This window comes from Lepeophtheirus salmonis, chromosome 5, assembly GCF_016086655.4.
Source record: "Lepeophtheirus salmonis chromosome 5, UVic_Lsal_1.4, whole genome shotgun sequence".
Taxonomy (NCBI): domain Eukaryota; kingdom Metazoa; phylum Arthropoda; class Copepoda; order Siphonostomatoida; family Caligidae; genus Lepeophtheirus; species Lepeophtheirus salmonis.
Genome location: NC_052135.2, coordinates 49,226,512 through 49,241,525, shown reverse-complemented (window position 1 = coordinate 49,241,525; position 15,014 = coordinate 49,226,512). Strand labels below are relative to the sequence as shown.

The 15,014-nt window shown below is 30.7% G+C and overlaps 1 protein-coding gene across 1 annotated transcript in view; it reads left to right on the top strand.

Moving 5' to 3' along the window:
- Positions 1–241: 241 nt before the first annotated feature.
- Positions 242–15,014, top strand: part of LOC121117292 (microtubule-actin cross-linking factor 1-like) — a 233,642-nt gene continuing 218,869 nt past the window's right edge. Inside the window, 2 exon segments of the mRNA XM_071888761.1 lie at positions 242–561; positions 864–1,091. Coding sequence (XP_071744862.1) covers positions 992–1,091 — 100 coding nt within the window. The 5' untranslated portion in view covers positions 242–561; positions 864–991.

The window sequence follows — 15,014 nt, the reverse complement described above, 5'->3', positions numbered from 1 at the left end:
GAAACAAAGATTGCAAACTACACTATAAATTAATAGTACTATAACAGACGCTTATAGAATAATTTACAACAAACCCTTCATATTGATGAGGTGGTGTACACTCTACAGTATGAATGATCTAAAGGCGTACCCGCTACAGCTACAGTAGTAAAGAGAGTCGGTTTGCTGATGCAAAACACCGGTTCACGCGCCCTCCTTCCTTCCTGATTCAAAATAATATATATTTTTTTTGTCAACATTCAGTAGTGACTAGTATGAGCACCCTAACGCCGGTGGTGTCTGATCGTTCCGTATTCCTACACTCATAAAAATACAAATAGTGTGTTGGCTTCCTCTTCCCTTTTTCTTTTTTTGGAAAGCTGGAGAGTAGAGGGAAAATAGAAAGAGAAAGCTTGTGTCAGCTGTAGTTTGTGAAAAAATTGACAAAAAAAAAAACAGAGAAGAAGGGAAGAATTCAGCTGTATACAAAAACGCACCGCAATATTTTTACCATATTCTTCTTCAGTCGTTGGTTTCCTTCCAAGGGGCTACTTCATAACCCAAAGAAAAAACTACCTGAAAGTATATAATATATATATGTATAACAAAAGTGCTTGAAATTATATAATATAGAGTCCTTGCTGTATTTCAACCATTTTTTAAAGAAAAATAATAATAGTCAAAAAAAAAAAAATATTATCTCATAAAAAAGGGAGAAAAAAGAAAAGAAAAAAAATTAAAGAGAAAGAGAGTAGAAAACGCAGAAAGGATGCGACTTGGTTATAGCAGCAGATGATTTTTAGTTAGTAGTGCTTTGATATCAAATAACAATAGTGTAGGATCCCTTTAAAAAAATTTTAACAACCCATTTATTTTATTTCTAGAATAATACAAAAACACGCAATTTGTGAGATATCAATAGATATACATACTTTGTCAACCCTCTGTGAAATCATTCAGTGTAATGTTTGATTAGATAAACATTTTTTCAAAAAAACAAGAACAACATAAGATGGAAATTGATCGAAGAGCTTTAGAGCAATGGCAGAAGCATCAACCCCTCTGTATTTTGCAATTGGATACAGCAGATCGAGCCGTTTTGCGTATCGCAGGTAAGAGCCATCATTTTCTATTGATAAATTATCTCTTGATTGTATTATGAGTGACCAAATGATGGAGTTAAATGTATCAGCTTTGGTCTATGTAAAAGCCCTGCTTGTATCAGTCTTGACCTTCCAAAGGCTTGTTTTGTCTTGCTCTTGCTGTGTCATGACCAAGATTAAACAACTACATTTTTAAGATACTCCTTTTCTAACAAAAAAAAACACACAAAATTAATTATTTTCTTGCTGTTGAACTTTGGAAATCTTGGTTTCGAGACGTCAATGCCTTTCTCTCGTTGTGGGATGAGTCAAAATCAAAGCAAATAGATTTTCCTTTCCTAACATAAAAACAAATTCAATTCTTTTCTTAGACTCGATCCCTCAAATTCATGCCAGGGATTCCCTAACTTTTTATCAGGGCGAAGATCTATAGCATTTTTAACGGCATTAGGTACTTATGTCCTAAATCCATTTTGCTTCAAGGATATTTCGCTTTAAAATATATATTAATGATGTCCAAGATTTCATTACACAAATATTGAAGAAATTTTACTATGTACATAATGAGTTCAAACAAGAGATAAAATAGTTATTAATAAGAAAAGAAAAATAAACTAACAGGACGACGATTTCTACGGGAGAATTGCTAACGAGGAAAGAGTATAACTCCATCATAAGTCCAGCAGAAAACAACAATAGTAATACACCGTAGTCCATACATATTCTGATTAAAAAATTCAAATGGAACATCAATTTTAACCAAAAATAAACAATAACAACGTATAAAACTTATCTATTTATGTTCGTATGAATGCCTGGGTTTCATTGTGGCATGGCCAAAGTAAATAAATTTTCCATTTCCATTTCAATGAATGTTTCCATTTCGTGCTGGATCCCTTAAAGTCTTGGTATCGGATCTCTCGTAAATTAGTGTTATTTGTTAAAGAGTAGTCTTTGACTATGTACAGATGTATATTATTAGAAATAAATGAGAAATTCATATTGTGACCTCATCAGCAGAGTTCACGATCATTTTAAATATAATTTTTGAGAAGAAAAAAAAACTTTTAAATGATGTTGTCAAATCCTCAACGAACTTCATATCCTTTGTTCAAACGCACTCCATAGAATAATATACTTCATTATATTTTATTGTGTTTTATATCGATCTAAATACACGAATGATAACTCACCCTTCCTCCCTCCCTAGTCAAACACTTTTATTCTATTCTTCCCCACGCCTTCCTAATATATACGATATACTTTATACGAGTAAAGTACTAGGGTTTCAATTTTCCCGGGGAATTGTCTTTGATCCTGGAAGCACATTTTTATTTCGTAAATAATACAGACCGTGAAATTGAAGTATTTTGTGTTATATTTGAAATAGACACAATACATTTGAAGCTAGTCCAATCCCTTCATTTTTATCATTACCAAAGATGTCAATAATATGATAATGGAAGAGGGAGCGCTTTTGGTAGTTGCTACCTGAATATATAATAAATTAAAGAAATATATACATTATTCGTTTTATGGAGTCGAGTCCCCATAACACTTTTCAGGCCATATATTTAATGATAATATTTTAAATAAGAGGAATTGAGACTCTTAAAATGAATTGATCATACCCTTTATTGTACAAATTGGAAAATACTATTATATATACACTACAGTAGAATTGAGGATCCATATTGGAGTCATTCCTGCCTATATCATTGATAGATACGGAGTGGGGTTTCTGTGAATTTCCTTCATTTCATAGCTTTTCGTAGGTAATTTAATGACACGTGACCATGTTAATTTTTGGTGTTTTTTTTTTTAGCATACCAGTGGATCATATTACTTTTAACTATGATCATTATCGCTAATGGAGCACGGCTTGTTTTTTTTTAGAAATCTCGAATCTAGTTTTTTGGAATTCCGTAACCCGATCCGACCGATGTATTTTTGGTGGATTAAATATAATTAAATAAAACTTATATTTTGGAATAATATAAGCGGAATTTCCCTTTGGTGTAAAAGAAAGAGAAATCCCGGGAAAACGGGATCTCAAGAGAGACAACATAGATCACGTATACAAAGATCTTGTCTACAAATTTTATTTTATTTCTCCAGCAGAGTTGTGTCATTATTGATTTCTTGTTCAATTGATTTTTTTATTGGCTTTATATCAACCTTGAATTTAAATAATAATTATTATTTATTACATTTGAAATTACGTCACGAAGTTTCTTGTTTTATGTGATGGTTTAAGATCCTTTCTTTTAGGCGTTGTTACAATCAAACTGCTACATCTATATCCTTCCAAGTCTATGATTTTTTAATTATCGTGAGTTAACAAAAAAGCAGTCATGAACAAAAAATGATTTGAAGTACCCACAAATGTGAAATATAATTTAAAGTCTTCATTTAATTTATAATACTTAATTCGACCCATATATTGTCTTTCAAATAAAATCCATCAATTTGAAATTCTTTCATCGTAACGATAAATTTTGACTACTCTATATAGAATTTGTTCTGCCACTAATTTGATTAATCTGGATAAATTATTGAAAGATGATAATTTACCTAAGACTAAAAATGTAATCCAGGATCCTTTCAAATAAATTCATTTTAGCTTTAAATAATCCATTTGTCCATTTAGTTAGTTAATTCGATTTAACAAAGTCGTAACGTGATAAGTTAATAAATGCTGTAGATCAATGATATTTAACCAACTACAGTAAAATTTCAGGTATTAGATATAATATGACTAATGATATGGTAAACGCTATGCTATGTTTTAGGAATTTTTTTTTTTTTTGCAAAAGATGTTTTTTCACTTGTCAAATTTGAGAATTTTTCGTTGTTTGTTTTTACTTTCTCATCAGCTCTCGTCGTATTATTTGCTATGGACAAATAAAAAAAAAGAAGTAATAATTACCAGAATAAGAAGAAGCTTACCTGCTTCCGGTTCTATTAATTTTCTGTTTCGATCACACAAACAGCTTTGTCCTTATGTTGAAGTCACTTTTGTGATGCTACAAAAAAAAAAAAAAAAACCTTACATTGTTTGATGAGTCCAGTATGAATTATTTATAAAAAATCAAAAGTAATTACCATGAATATATCATATTTTGCTCCTTAATCTGACTGGAATTGAGTTTCCCTATAAAATTTACTCTCAAGAGTAATTTATACTCAGTATTAAGTGAAATATGAAGTTAAATATGTTCTATAAAATATATTTGTATACCGTGTTGTGGTCCATTGAAATCTGAACACTTACCAATTCAATAATTAATGAAGTTTCAGTGGTTGAAATGAATTCATATTCCGATAGATTAAAGGGATAATAATTACTTATAAAACAAAAACCTTGAGCTCTATAGCTTACCTGCAAGTAGAGAAAATGACATTTGAACGTGATCCAAGAATTAAGAATTTCCATTATCGGACTCCAAGTAGCTGGGCGTCTCCAGGACCACTGTTTACGTCGTCAGAAAGTCCAAATCGTTGAAGAGGAAGAAGGCCTTTGTCAAAAAGGTCAAAGGGGACCCAGAGGAGTTAAAGAAAACTTATCAGACCAATCTCCTCAAGTCCATGAGAGCCCATGTAAGAGATCTTGGGGTTCCACTCTCGACTGTCCAGAGAGCTATCAAACAAGTGGGTGGAAAGAGACTTGTGAGGGTAGAGAGGCCCTTTTTGACACCAGCGATGAAATAAACCAATCTCATCCATTCAAAAACTCTTTTGAGTTCTTTTAATCTCTTTTTTGACACATTTGGAATTATTAAATAATAATTCAATAGTTGGGAGGAATTGTCCCATAATTGTCAAACTACCAAATGATTTAGTGGTTTTTTTCTGTTTCTTTTTGAACGATAAAATTGGCTTTATAAAAAAAATGTAACCACGTCCCCGGGCTGAGATTGCGGGCTCAAATCAATATAGAAAATATCACCGAACCGAAAATAAACCCCCCCACTAATATCGCTCATAAGCACCCTATGTAATTTTTATTCAAAAGAATGGGGAAAACATATTGAAGATTCACGTTAGATAAAGTTTTTAACAATTTATGCTACATTGAAAATGATATTCATAAACAAAAAATGATGCCCAACGAAGCACTTATAAGTAAAAAATGAATATTTAACCATATTTCTTCCCCTTCTATGGATGTAAGAAGCATAAATAAATGTTGGATTTTTCACGACCACCTTCAAATCGTCGACATTTTTTCTTCTTATCTATATTAATAAAAAATATATGAACATATTAGATATAAAAATAAAAATGTAGTCGTATTAATGAAATATTGTATAAGTTAAGATTTGAATGAAATATAAAAGCCGGTATTCCAAAGTAAATACTCTCAAATTTAAGTAATTTATTTATATTACCAGCGGAGTAATAAAATTCAGCTGAAACACCCATTTTTTTAATAATATAGAAGATAACTCAAAAAAATATTACTCTCCATTTTTATTTTGAACACACTGACACGAACCTACTGAATACCGGGTGGAAACTTGAAACTTGCACGCTTGGAAAAGAGAAAAGAAAATAGATTGCCATTTTTTAGTTATGCATTTAACAGAAATCTTTATAAATCTTCTTCAGATACATAGCCAATGTCAAATCGATTTATTCTATTCGCGACCATGGGCTGCAAAGATGGCGACAAGCCACTTGCGAAAAAAGACTGCTCCAGGATTTTCAGACCAAAATCCTACACTAATGATTGTATTATGGAATATTATAACGTGATATTTCACAGGGACTTCTTGTAGATGTAAAACAATTTTAGGAAAATAGGATCCCAGGAAATAAATCCTAGTGTACATTCAGGGGCGTCGGCAGGATTATATATGTATGTATATAATTTTTTTTTTTTTTTTTTTTTTGAAAAAAATTATCAAAATTCAAATTCAAATGTAAAAAATTGTAAGGGAAAAAAATCAAATCTTAAATTGTTGTGATGAATATATCAAAAATCCACAGCCATTCACAAAAAAATTTTATTTTTTCGAAAATAAATTTAAAAATCTATAGCTATTCTCAAAAATTTTAATATTTTTGAAAAAAAATCAAGAATCCACTGCTGCTCACCGAAAAATTAATTTTCTGAACTTTTTTTTCTAAGTACCCAGCTTTTAAAAAAAAAACAGTATTTTTTATTCCAGATTCTACTGTTGTTCACAAAAATATTAATTTTTTTTAAATTTTTAAATTTCAAAATAAATTTCAAAATTTCAAAATTTTTTGGAAAAAAATTTCAAACATTTCGATTTTGGAAAATAAATTTCAAACATTTCATTTTTGGAAAATAAATTTAAAAAATTTTATTTTTGGAAAATAAATTTCAAAAATCCATAGCTATTCAGAGAAAATTAAATTCTTGGGTAATTTTTTTGAAAAATTAAATTAAATTGCAAATATTAAATTTTTTGAAAATAAAATTCAAATATTAAATTTTTCTAGTAAAAAAAGAATCCTTAATTTGGGGGAGGGTGCTACAGCCCCTCCAGTCTATGTCCTGCGGACGCCCCTGAAGTTTTGTTTATATAATTGTCACATGCTATTTTTAGTTCACCCATCTACTTAAAAAATTAAGTATTAATTAATATATATGTTATATAAAAATTGTACTAAATAGCAAATCATGTAAATGTCTATTTTGATGTATTTCCGGATTCATCCAAATAATATATTTTCAAGTGATTTAAATATCTTATTCCTTCATCAAGGAATAAGATATAGTTTGTACAATACAATATGTGCAATGCACATATTATTTAGTAATCATGTTCAATAATAATTCAAAGTACTCTGCTTAATCCTTTTTCCTGGATCTCATCAATCTTATTTTTAAATATAAAAAACTCAACTTTATTTTATTTTGTCCTTAGATCAGTTATTCGTTAGACCACAAAAATTAAATATTACTTATTGGAACGTTAATCCAAAAAATATATATTTTGTATTATTTTAGTAGCGATGAACAAACTCATCCTGAAGTATAATTTAAGCCCATTTATTATATAAATCTTTATATTTAAGGCATTGCACGATAAAAATAGTATTATATTGAGCAGTTGGTATGTGAATACAAATAAAATAGTGTACGTTACGCTTAAACTTGTATAAATATAAAGTTATTAGGGGAACTTAGCAGAGTAAAGGAACAAAATCCAGGGCTTCTGATCTACCTACTTTAAATTAACATAAAATGCTTACTTTTTAAGATTGATTAAAAAAAAGAAATTTCAATTCGGGTCCTGAACTGCGCGCAAACCCTGGAAACAGAAGACCGATCTAAATTAATGCATTACAAAACGATGGAATAGATCAGGGGCTTCTTGGTGGTGGATATCCTTAGACATCAAGTCGTCATAGCAGTTTTTACCTGATAATTAGTGATGTCCAAATTATGTAAATATGATTTATTTGCATTTTCGACCTTTATTTTCAGTTTTAGGTAGAAAATATGTATTAGTGCAATCGTTCCATAGTAACATACCTGATTACACACTCTCTAAGTTTATCCCTCTAAAACAAGAGAGCTCCATCTCTTTGGTTCCCTACCTGCGTTTATCTTATCCATCTTGCCGCCAAAGCGATTGAGGTTTATACAATCCATTTGCTTCTCTTGCTGCTTAAGACTTCGTCTTTATAAAGTCAAATTTGAGGGTCCTAAAGGAGAGCATCACTCGGCTCGAGGAAAGATTACCTCTTGTTCACCATTAAGAAGGTCCGAGAGAGTCTGACCATTCTCAAGTTTGTCCACAAGCTGGAACAGATACTTAAGAAGAACCCAGCTTTTGAGAATATGAGTAATATTGTTTATGTGCTCGCAGGTGAAAATATGTCTGGCGTATAGAGAATCTGAACATCATAGCAAGGTTCAACTGTACCCCATGAAATCCATGGATTGGGTACGATCAGTAAGAGGAACAGGCTAACGGAGAACCACTTGAAGGAGCATATGATTATTTAGTGGAATAAGGGCTTGCTGGAATATAAAATTATAATTTGATAGAAATATTTAAAAACAAAAGAAAACCATTTTTTACTGGATTTATTTGCATTTTTTGGTCTTCTTCTGCTCTTTAATTTACATTTTCGGTTTTATCTCTCCATTTGTATTTTCATATTTCGCTCCAATTTTATGGATTATTTGGACACCACTACTAATCATATTCACATTTCAACAAGATTTAATTCAAATTCTATAGATGAACGTTCAAAAAACTAATGAGGAGTAAGAATCCACAAATCAACAGCTGATTAAAAGACAGAGTATTTTTTAATGTTTGAATAATTGTTGAGAATTGTTCATAGTAGCTTAGCAAGAGCGAATTCGCCCAACTAATTTTCACAACACTTATATAAGGGAAATCGATATAAAAATATTCAGCTTACAACAAAATACATTGTAAATTTGTGTATTAATGAGATAAAGTCATAACATTTTTATATGTAAACGGATGTTTGATGTGTTTTATTTGTTATTTGGTGACTTTCATATTTTTTTAAATATATTTAAAGAGTTCTACGTTTGTAAATATGCTGAAAAGACATTTTGACTGTAATATAACAAAAATATATATAAATAAAACTAAAAAACTTTCTGAATCCCTCAAAAAGACAATATAGAAGCTTTATCTTTAGTAATTTTATGAAATCTTCAGATTTCAACTATAAAAATTATCACGTTCGTCTATAGCCTCAATGTATAACTATTTAGGTGTAAAATAAATTTTTTCAACGAATTTTTCATCACAAGTGTTTATATTTTTCTAAAATTTACGTGTGTGCATACCTTCGAATATAAAAAATCAGTGAGCCATGGAGTGATCTATGTTTTCTCGTTGCATGTCTTAAGGTTAAGATTATATTTATGCTTATTGTAACTACATAACTGTACATCAACATTATCTTTAAGTAATAAAATTAATATATGGACAATATATTAAGTGTAATTAATGGAAATCTAATTAGATTGTTAAATATAAAAACAAAATAATAAATCCTCCTATTAAAACGATGGATAGATTTTATAGAAGGTAGGAAATCTTTGCTAAATGAAGTTATCATGAATTCCGTCCAGCTAAGTCAAAGCTATAAACAATTATTTTTGGGAAATTTCTTTACTATATGAAAACTTTTGAAGCACCGTAAATTGCACTTAAAGTAGCAAAAAATCAACATCATAATGTAATAATAAGAAATTGATAGATGGGAGTAAATTTTACGTAAACTTCTACGAAATAAAAGAATATGAATTGAGGAATAGAAAAGTTGACAGCTGACAAGAAAGTATGTTTTTTGTGAAACTATCTCATAGGTCATCCTTTTTTTTTTTTTTTTTTTGTAAGAGCAGAAGGACAAGGTGTACTGATTTTGTTACCAAATTAAGACGCATATTAATATCAGCTGCTTGTTTTATGACTTTGGAAGCAGAAAATGAATTACTGCTTTAAAGAGGAGAACATTTTGGGTATGTAAAATAAATAACATGGTAATCCCGATAATTTGAACCATGTTAGGAGGAAGAGCAGCTTAGCTGTCGTGACGTTTCATTGTAATAGCTACGAGCAGTTATGAGTAATGTGTTGAAATGGTTTTGATTCTTATTTATTCAGTCTTAGGAACGGTTCCTCGGACTGTCAGTACTAGTACACTTATTATACAAAGAAGAAATAAATTTGAGGGACTTATTAGTTTTTAGGACTGAACTGGAACGGACCGAGATTGAACTGGAAGGCATTGAGTCTTCATCATCAATCAGGACTAGTCATGTGAGAAAGAAAGGGAACACAAACGCCGGCCGTTCGTATCTTGCAATGATATAATATTAAGGAATGTCAGCGACGTTGATCCTCAGTTCTACTCTTCATAAGTCCAATAGTTACTTGCACTATAGTTATAACTCCCAACAAACCTTTAACTTTACTCTCCGTCATTCATGAACACAATCACACCTCGTTATTGTATTCTTAATAGATGTTCTGTCCTCAATAATGAATGATAATAGCTTTGGAAAATAAAAATAAATAGCACTGCTCAGAAGGCCTATGAGAAAAAATCAAGAACTCGTCTTAGGTCATATTTCCCTCAACTTTATAAATAACACTAAGAAAAGGGAAATATATGAGGTCAAATAATTAACTCCATTAAATCTCTGAACTAATCAAAAACGGCTTTCTTAAAACAAGTACAACAAAGTTGTGGTGGTGATTCATATGCCCTAATTATTCATATATTATATGTGAAGTTTCACTTCTTTGTTCCAGGGTTTTCTTATTATATAATTTTTTCTTTTTTTGAAGAATAAAAACAAATAGTACTTATTTATATTTTTGCCTTATCAGAGTGCTTTATCTGTCATAGTTGTTGATCTGATTAGCGTTCATGATTTTACTCTAGTGTTTCATGCATTAACTAAGATTTTATTCTTTGTTGGAGCTCCTTCAATCTCATCTTTTGATTATGAATTTAAAATAATATATTATGAATAAATATTGACCTAAATGTTTAACGGATTAAGGGATTTTATAAGTCAGACCTAGGCCTTAAATCATGTATTTGTATGACTCTGTGGTATAGTATATATTACTGAGTATCATTGTTATTATTTACATATGTAGTGACAAAATTAATATTGAGATGTTTATTCTCCCTATTCTCCCCTATAGCTTTGATCAGTGTTAAGGCTAGAGTAACCCTCGATTTCTCAAATACATACGTCCACTTTCACTCTTGATTTTCACGAATAGAATCGATAATCCCAATAGAATCTCATTCTCCCTTAATAGGAATTCCAACTGGGACCTGTTGTCCAACTTTAAGCATTGATAAATCCCGAGCACCATAGAATTCCTATCTCCAATCTGCTTACATTTTCTCTCTGCGATTTGAATGATAGAGTAAGATATTCTTCCATATTGTGATTCATGTGCAGAAATCAAAGTTACAAGTGATAGACCACCCCAAGTTGGATTATTCCTCACCTCAAATTTTTTTTCATTGAATACGAAAATGATTATCGAATTCTTCAGATTTGTATTGAGGTCCCCCATTGGTTCTCAAACTGTTTCTTCAAATATCATCATGTGACCTTTTAGCGCACCGCCCACATTTTATTAGGAGCTTTGTGAAATTGGTTCACGGAGGGTCATCCGCTGTATCGATCTCCATAAACTTGGAAATAATTCCCTCCATATTCGAAAATATCAGCCGACGTCGGTTCATATGGTCTCTTTATAAATTCCTCAATAATTGTCTCAGTAGGCTGAAAATATTCTACTGACTACGCCATGCAGTATATTGAGCATACATGCTTGTAGTTACTTTAAACCTGGCTAAGCCTTGTTACTCATGCTATTTGTTGAACCTAATCTAAAGTTACAGTCATTATTTTTTTATAATGTACATCTTTTCTTCTTCAATATGAAGTACATACTCGATGCTACATGCAAAACATCATTAGATTGTTATTTATGAATGTACGGTTTACATGCATAGATCTTATTTTTTACTCGCTAGATGGCTCTTCTGCTGAATCATTATCCAAGACTTTGAAAAGACTTTATCAAAACAAACATAACTCTTTTTTTTTTGAAAAATAACAAATGTTTCAGTCTATTCAGTCGAATTGTATCGACTCTCACGTAATACTCAAATTGTATCTGAGTCACATAAGGAAATGCCCTAATTCCCTTAATGGGACATCTTTTTAGATTAAGCAGGAGCTGATAGTATAAAGTAGCAGACACTCCGATTGTTCTGAGTAATTATACGTCAGCTAAAAAACAAATTTTGGTTTAATAATATATAGAAGATAACTCCCCAAGAAATCCTCCGTTTTCCTCTTCGCTTTTCATAAGCTCAATCACACGAAATTACTCAATACTTATATCAATTCATATGTGTACTCCTTCCTCAAGAATGAAAAAATAATAGTAATAATAATTGAGGGGAAAAAATGGATGTGCATTGAGTGACTTCTTTTCATATATTTATACAAACAGAAAGTCAACCATACATATAAATTAGGCTTATACCTATAGATGCCCAAGAGTGTATGACTTTACAGACAAACTTTGCTTTATTAGTATAATATGTAAAGACTCATCATTTTATCAATGAATAATGCATTGAAGAGTGCTTGAGGAGATACTGAACGGGGGCTTTGTCAGACTATAACACACACGCACACACGTGTGTGTTGTTTTCAATTATGGCTCTTAAGAAAAGGTTGATGATCTTCATTGTGTATCTACATACATGTCCAGCACATTCTAAACAAGCACTTATGAGGAGGGGAAGAGAAAAGAATGATCATTGATCATGTTCTTCATCTAAAGAAAAACCTCAAAACAGGATATGTTTGTCTAACTTTTCCGTCCTTCTTTCAGCTTCTTTGTGTCTCTCTCTACGCAGTCATTTCAATTATACTTGTCATGTTACTCTACCATACTATTTTGACGAGTGGAACGTCGATTGTGACTGTTATTACACATGTGAAAACAACAACATAAATAAAAACAGTTATAATTATCCCACCCCCCTAAAAATTGAGTAGCCAACGAATTCTTACTCTTTAACTAATGTTCTTTAATATATATATATATAATAGACATTTTTCTATTCAACAACTCTAGGCTCCAATAATTAGGTTTATTATCCTATAATGCCAGCCATCATATTTTATAGATGAGTTTTGGAATCTTCGATTTGAGACTTGAACAACTTTTGTCTCACTCAATAACATCATGGATGGAATAGCTAATATATTATCAATAGATTATTTAACAGAAAATATTCCAATTTCTTACATTTGACCTTCCAGTGTTCCCAACGTCTTCCATTCCAGGGGACACAAGGCTGTTTAAAATTTAGTGTCACTCAATACCTCCCTTATTTGTGTTCCAACAAATATTCCTTCATTCAATTTTACTGCATCAACCTTGGAAAATGTTCTTTAAAGGTATTGGAACCTTTCAAAATTGACTTTACACATTGATTTTACAAAATTCTTCGTTAAACCGAGTTTAATGCGGAGAAGTGGTAGAAAAATCCGCTTTAAGAATCGAACGAGACACAGCATATCTCAGGGGCATATGCAACTTCCGGAGTAATGTTCCATAGTGGTAAGACTGTCCCACAGGCATAGGAAACTACAACATTTTTTCAATCCTAATTGCATACCTATAAGCATTTCTATAACATTAAGATATCCACAGATGATAACTACATATCATATTCAATTGCCATTAGAAGTATTTCCATATTGTTGTATGTCTCTTTTAAATTGTCAGAATGAGCAATTGGAACGAATGTCATTTTATTACTATTATGTAGAAGGGCAATATATTTTATATTATACAATATTTTAAAAGAATAACATGAGGATATCTGTATACAAATTTTGAAACTCGTAGATCTCTAATCATCTAAATGTAAGGAAGATTTATCAAATTTATTAATTTTGAACAAATAAATAATCCAACTTATAAAAAACATAATTAGCTCCATCTTAAAAACTATTCTTGCTAGAAGAAATATGAAGACAGATTTGCAATTGGCATACAAAAATCTATAAGATACATACAAAATTCTTTCTGATGAAAATTATATGTGAACCTGTGCTATTAGTTATAACAGATGAAGAATGCTAATTTGAAGAAAGATAGTTACTACATAAAATGCTTGGCATTGAACAAACATGAAGTACAAAATCAGCTTAACCTCATTTTTATCTTCCTTTTTTTTGTATCAATTTCATAGGAGAATGGAGAATTTCCATGAGGATTTTTTCTTTTTTTATACGTTCAAATCGTAAGCTGGCGTCAACATTTTTGTTCAGTATGTTTCTTATTAAATTCATTTCACATTGTTTTTCAATATATACAGATACATATCACGAGTGTTCCAAAACAAAAACCTTTTGGTCAAAGGTATTCCAAAAATCCTCAAGCATTTGTGAAAAATAGTATCTAATCAAACACTGGTTGCCTGTAAATGGGGAGTTTTAAAATTACTTATTAACATAAGTATCCAAAAATTGTGGTTTTTTATATATGTACTTTAGATATAAGAAACATCCTGATATAGTCAACTTGAGTTTGATTGTATAATTAAAAAATATTAATTTTGAAACATCCTGATATAGTCAACTTGAGTGTATAATAAAAAAGTATTAATTTCTAACCAAAAACTCAAAAATCTTCCGTTTTTGGCTTTCTGAAAATATTATCATTTTTAGAAATTGACAATAATATTAATTTCACAAAATAAGAAAAAATTGTCTACGAATGAACCTATTAGGCATTATAGGGACGCAATTTGTTGACGTTTCGGTCCATATTTATGACTGGTTTAGTACAGTCTTAGGATCTTTCATTCGTACTGTCAGTACTAGAACTGATTAAAAGAAAAGAAGAAAAGTTGAGGGATTTGACAAAATTTATAATTTTTTAGGACCGACCAGATCAATTCTATACTGGACTGCAGTCATTTGGTACAAATAGCTTACGCACTTAATAATAATAACAACTTGTGTTTGCAATTGCAAAATCCCCTATAATTTTGTGTATGTTTCTTCCTCACATATTTACTCACTCCCAGAGCACGATTCAAGTACATACTTAATTAGGTAATACGTAAATATGCTTGACGCTTGTCTCTAGGGGCTTGTTACCCTTGAGAGTGATTTCATTCTGAGTGCATTTAATTTTTATTAGAGTCATTCAGGTTTTTGTATATAATATTTTGTTTCCTTTGAGGTTAGTACTAATCTTTCTTCCGACAAGCAATAACTTCTATGCTTTATTTATTGTGTTTTTTAATAATTGCTTACGGGGTGAGAAGAAAAATAACTTATCAGAGATCCATAAAAGTTTGGATCCTATTGGTGTTCTAAGTTTTACGTCCGGC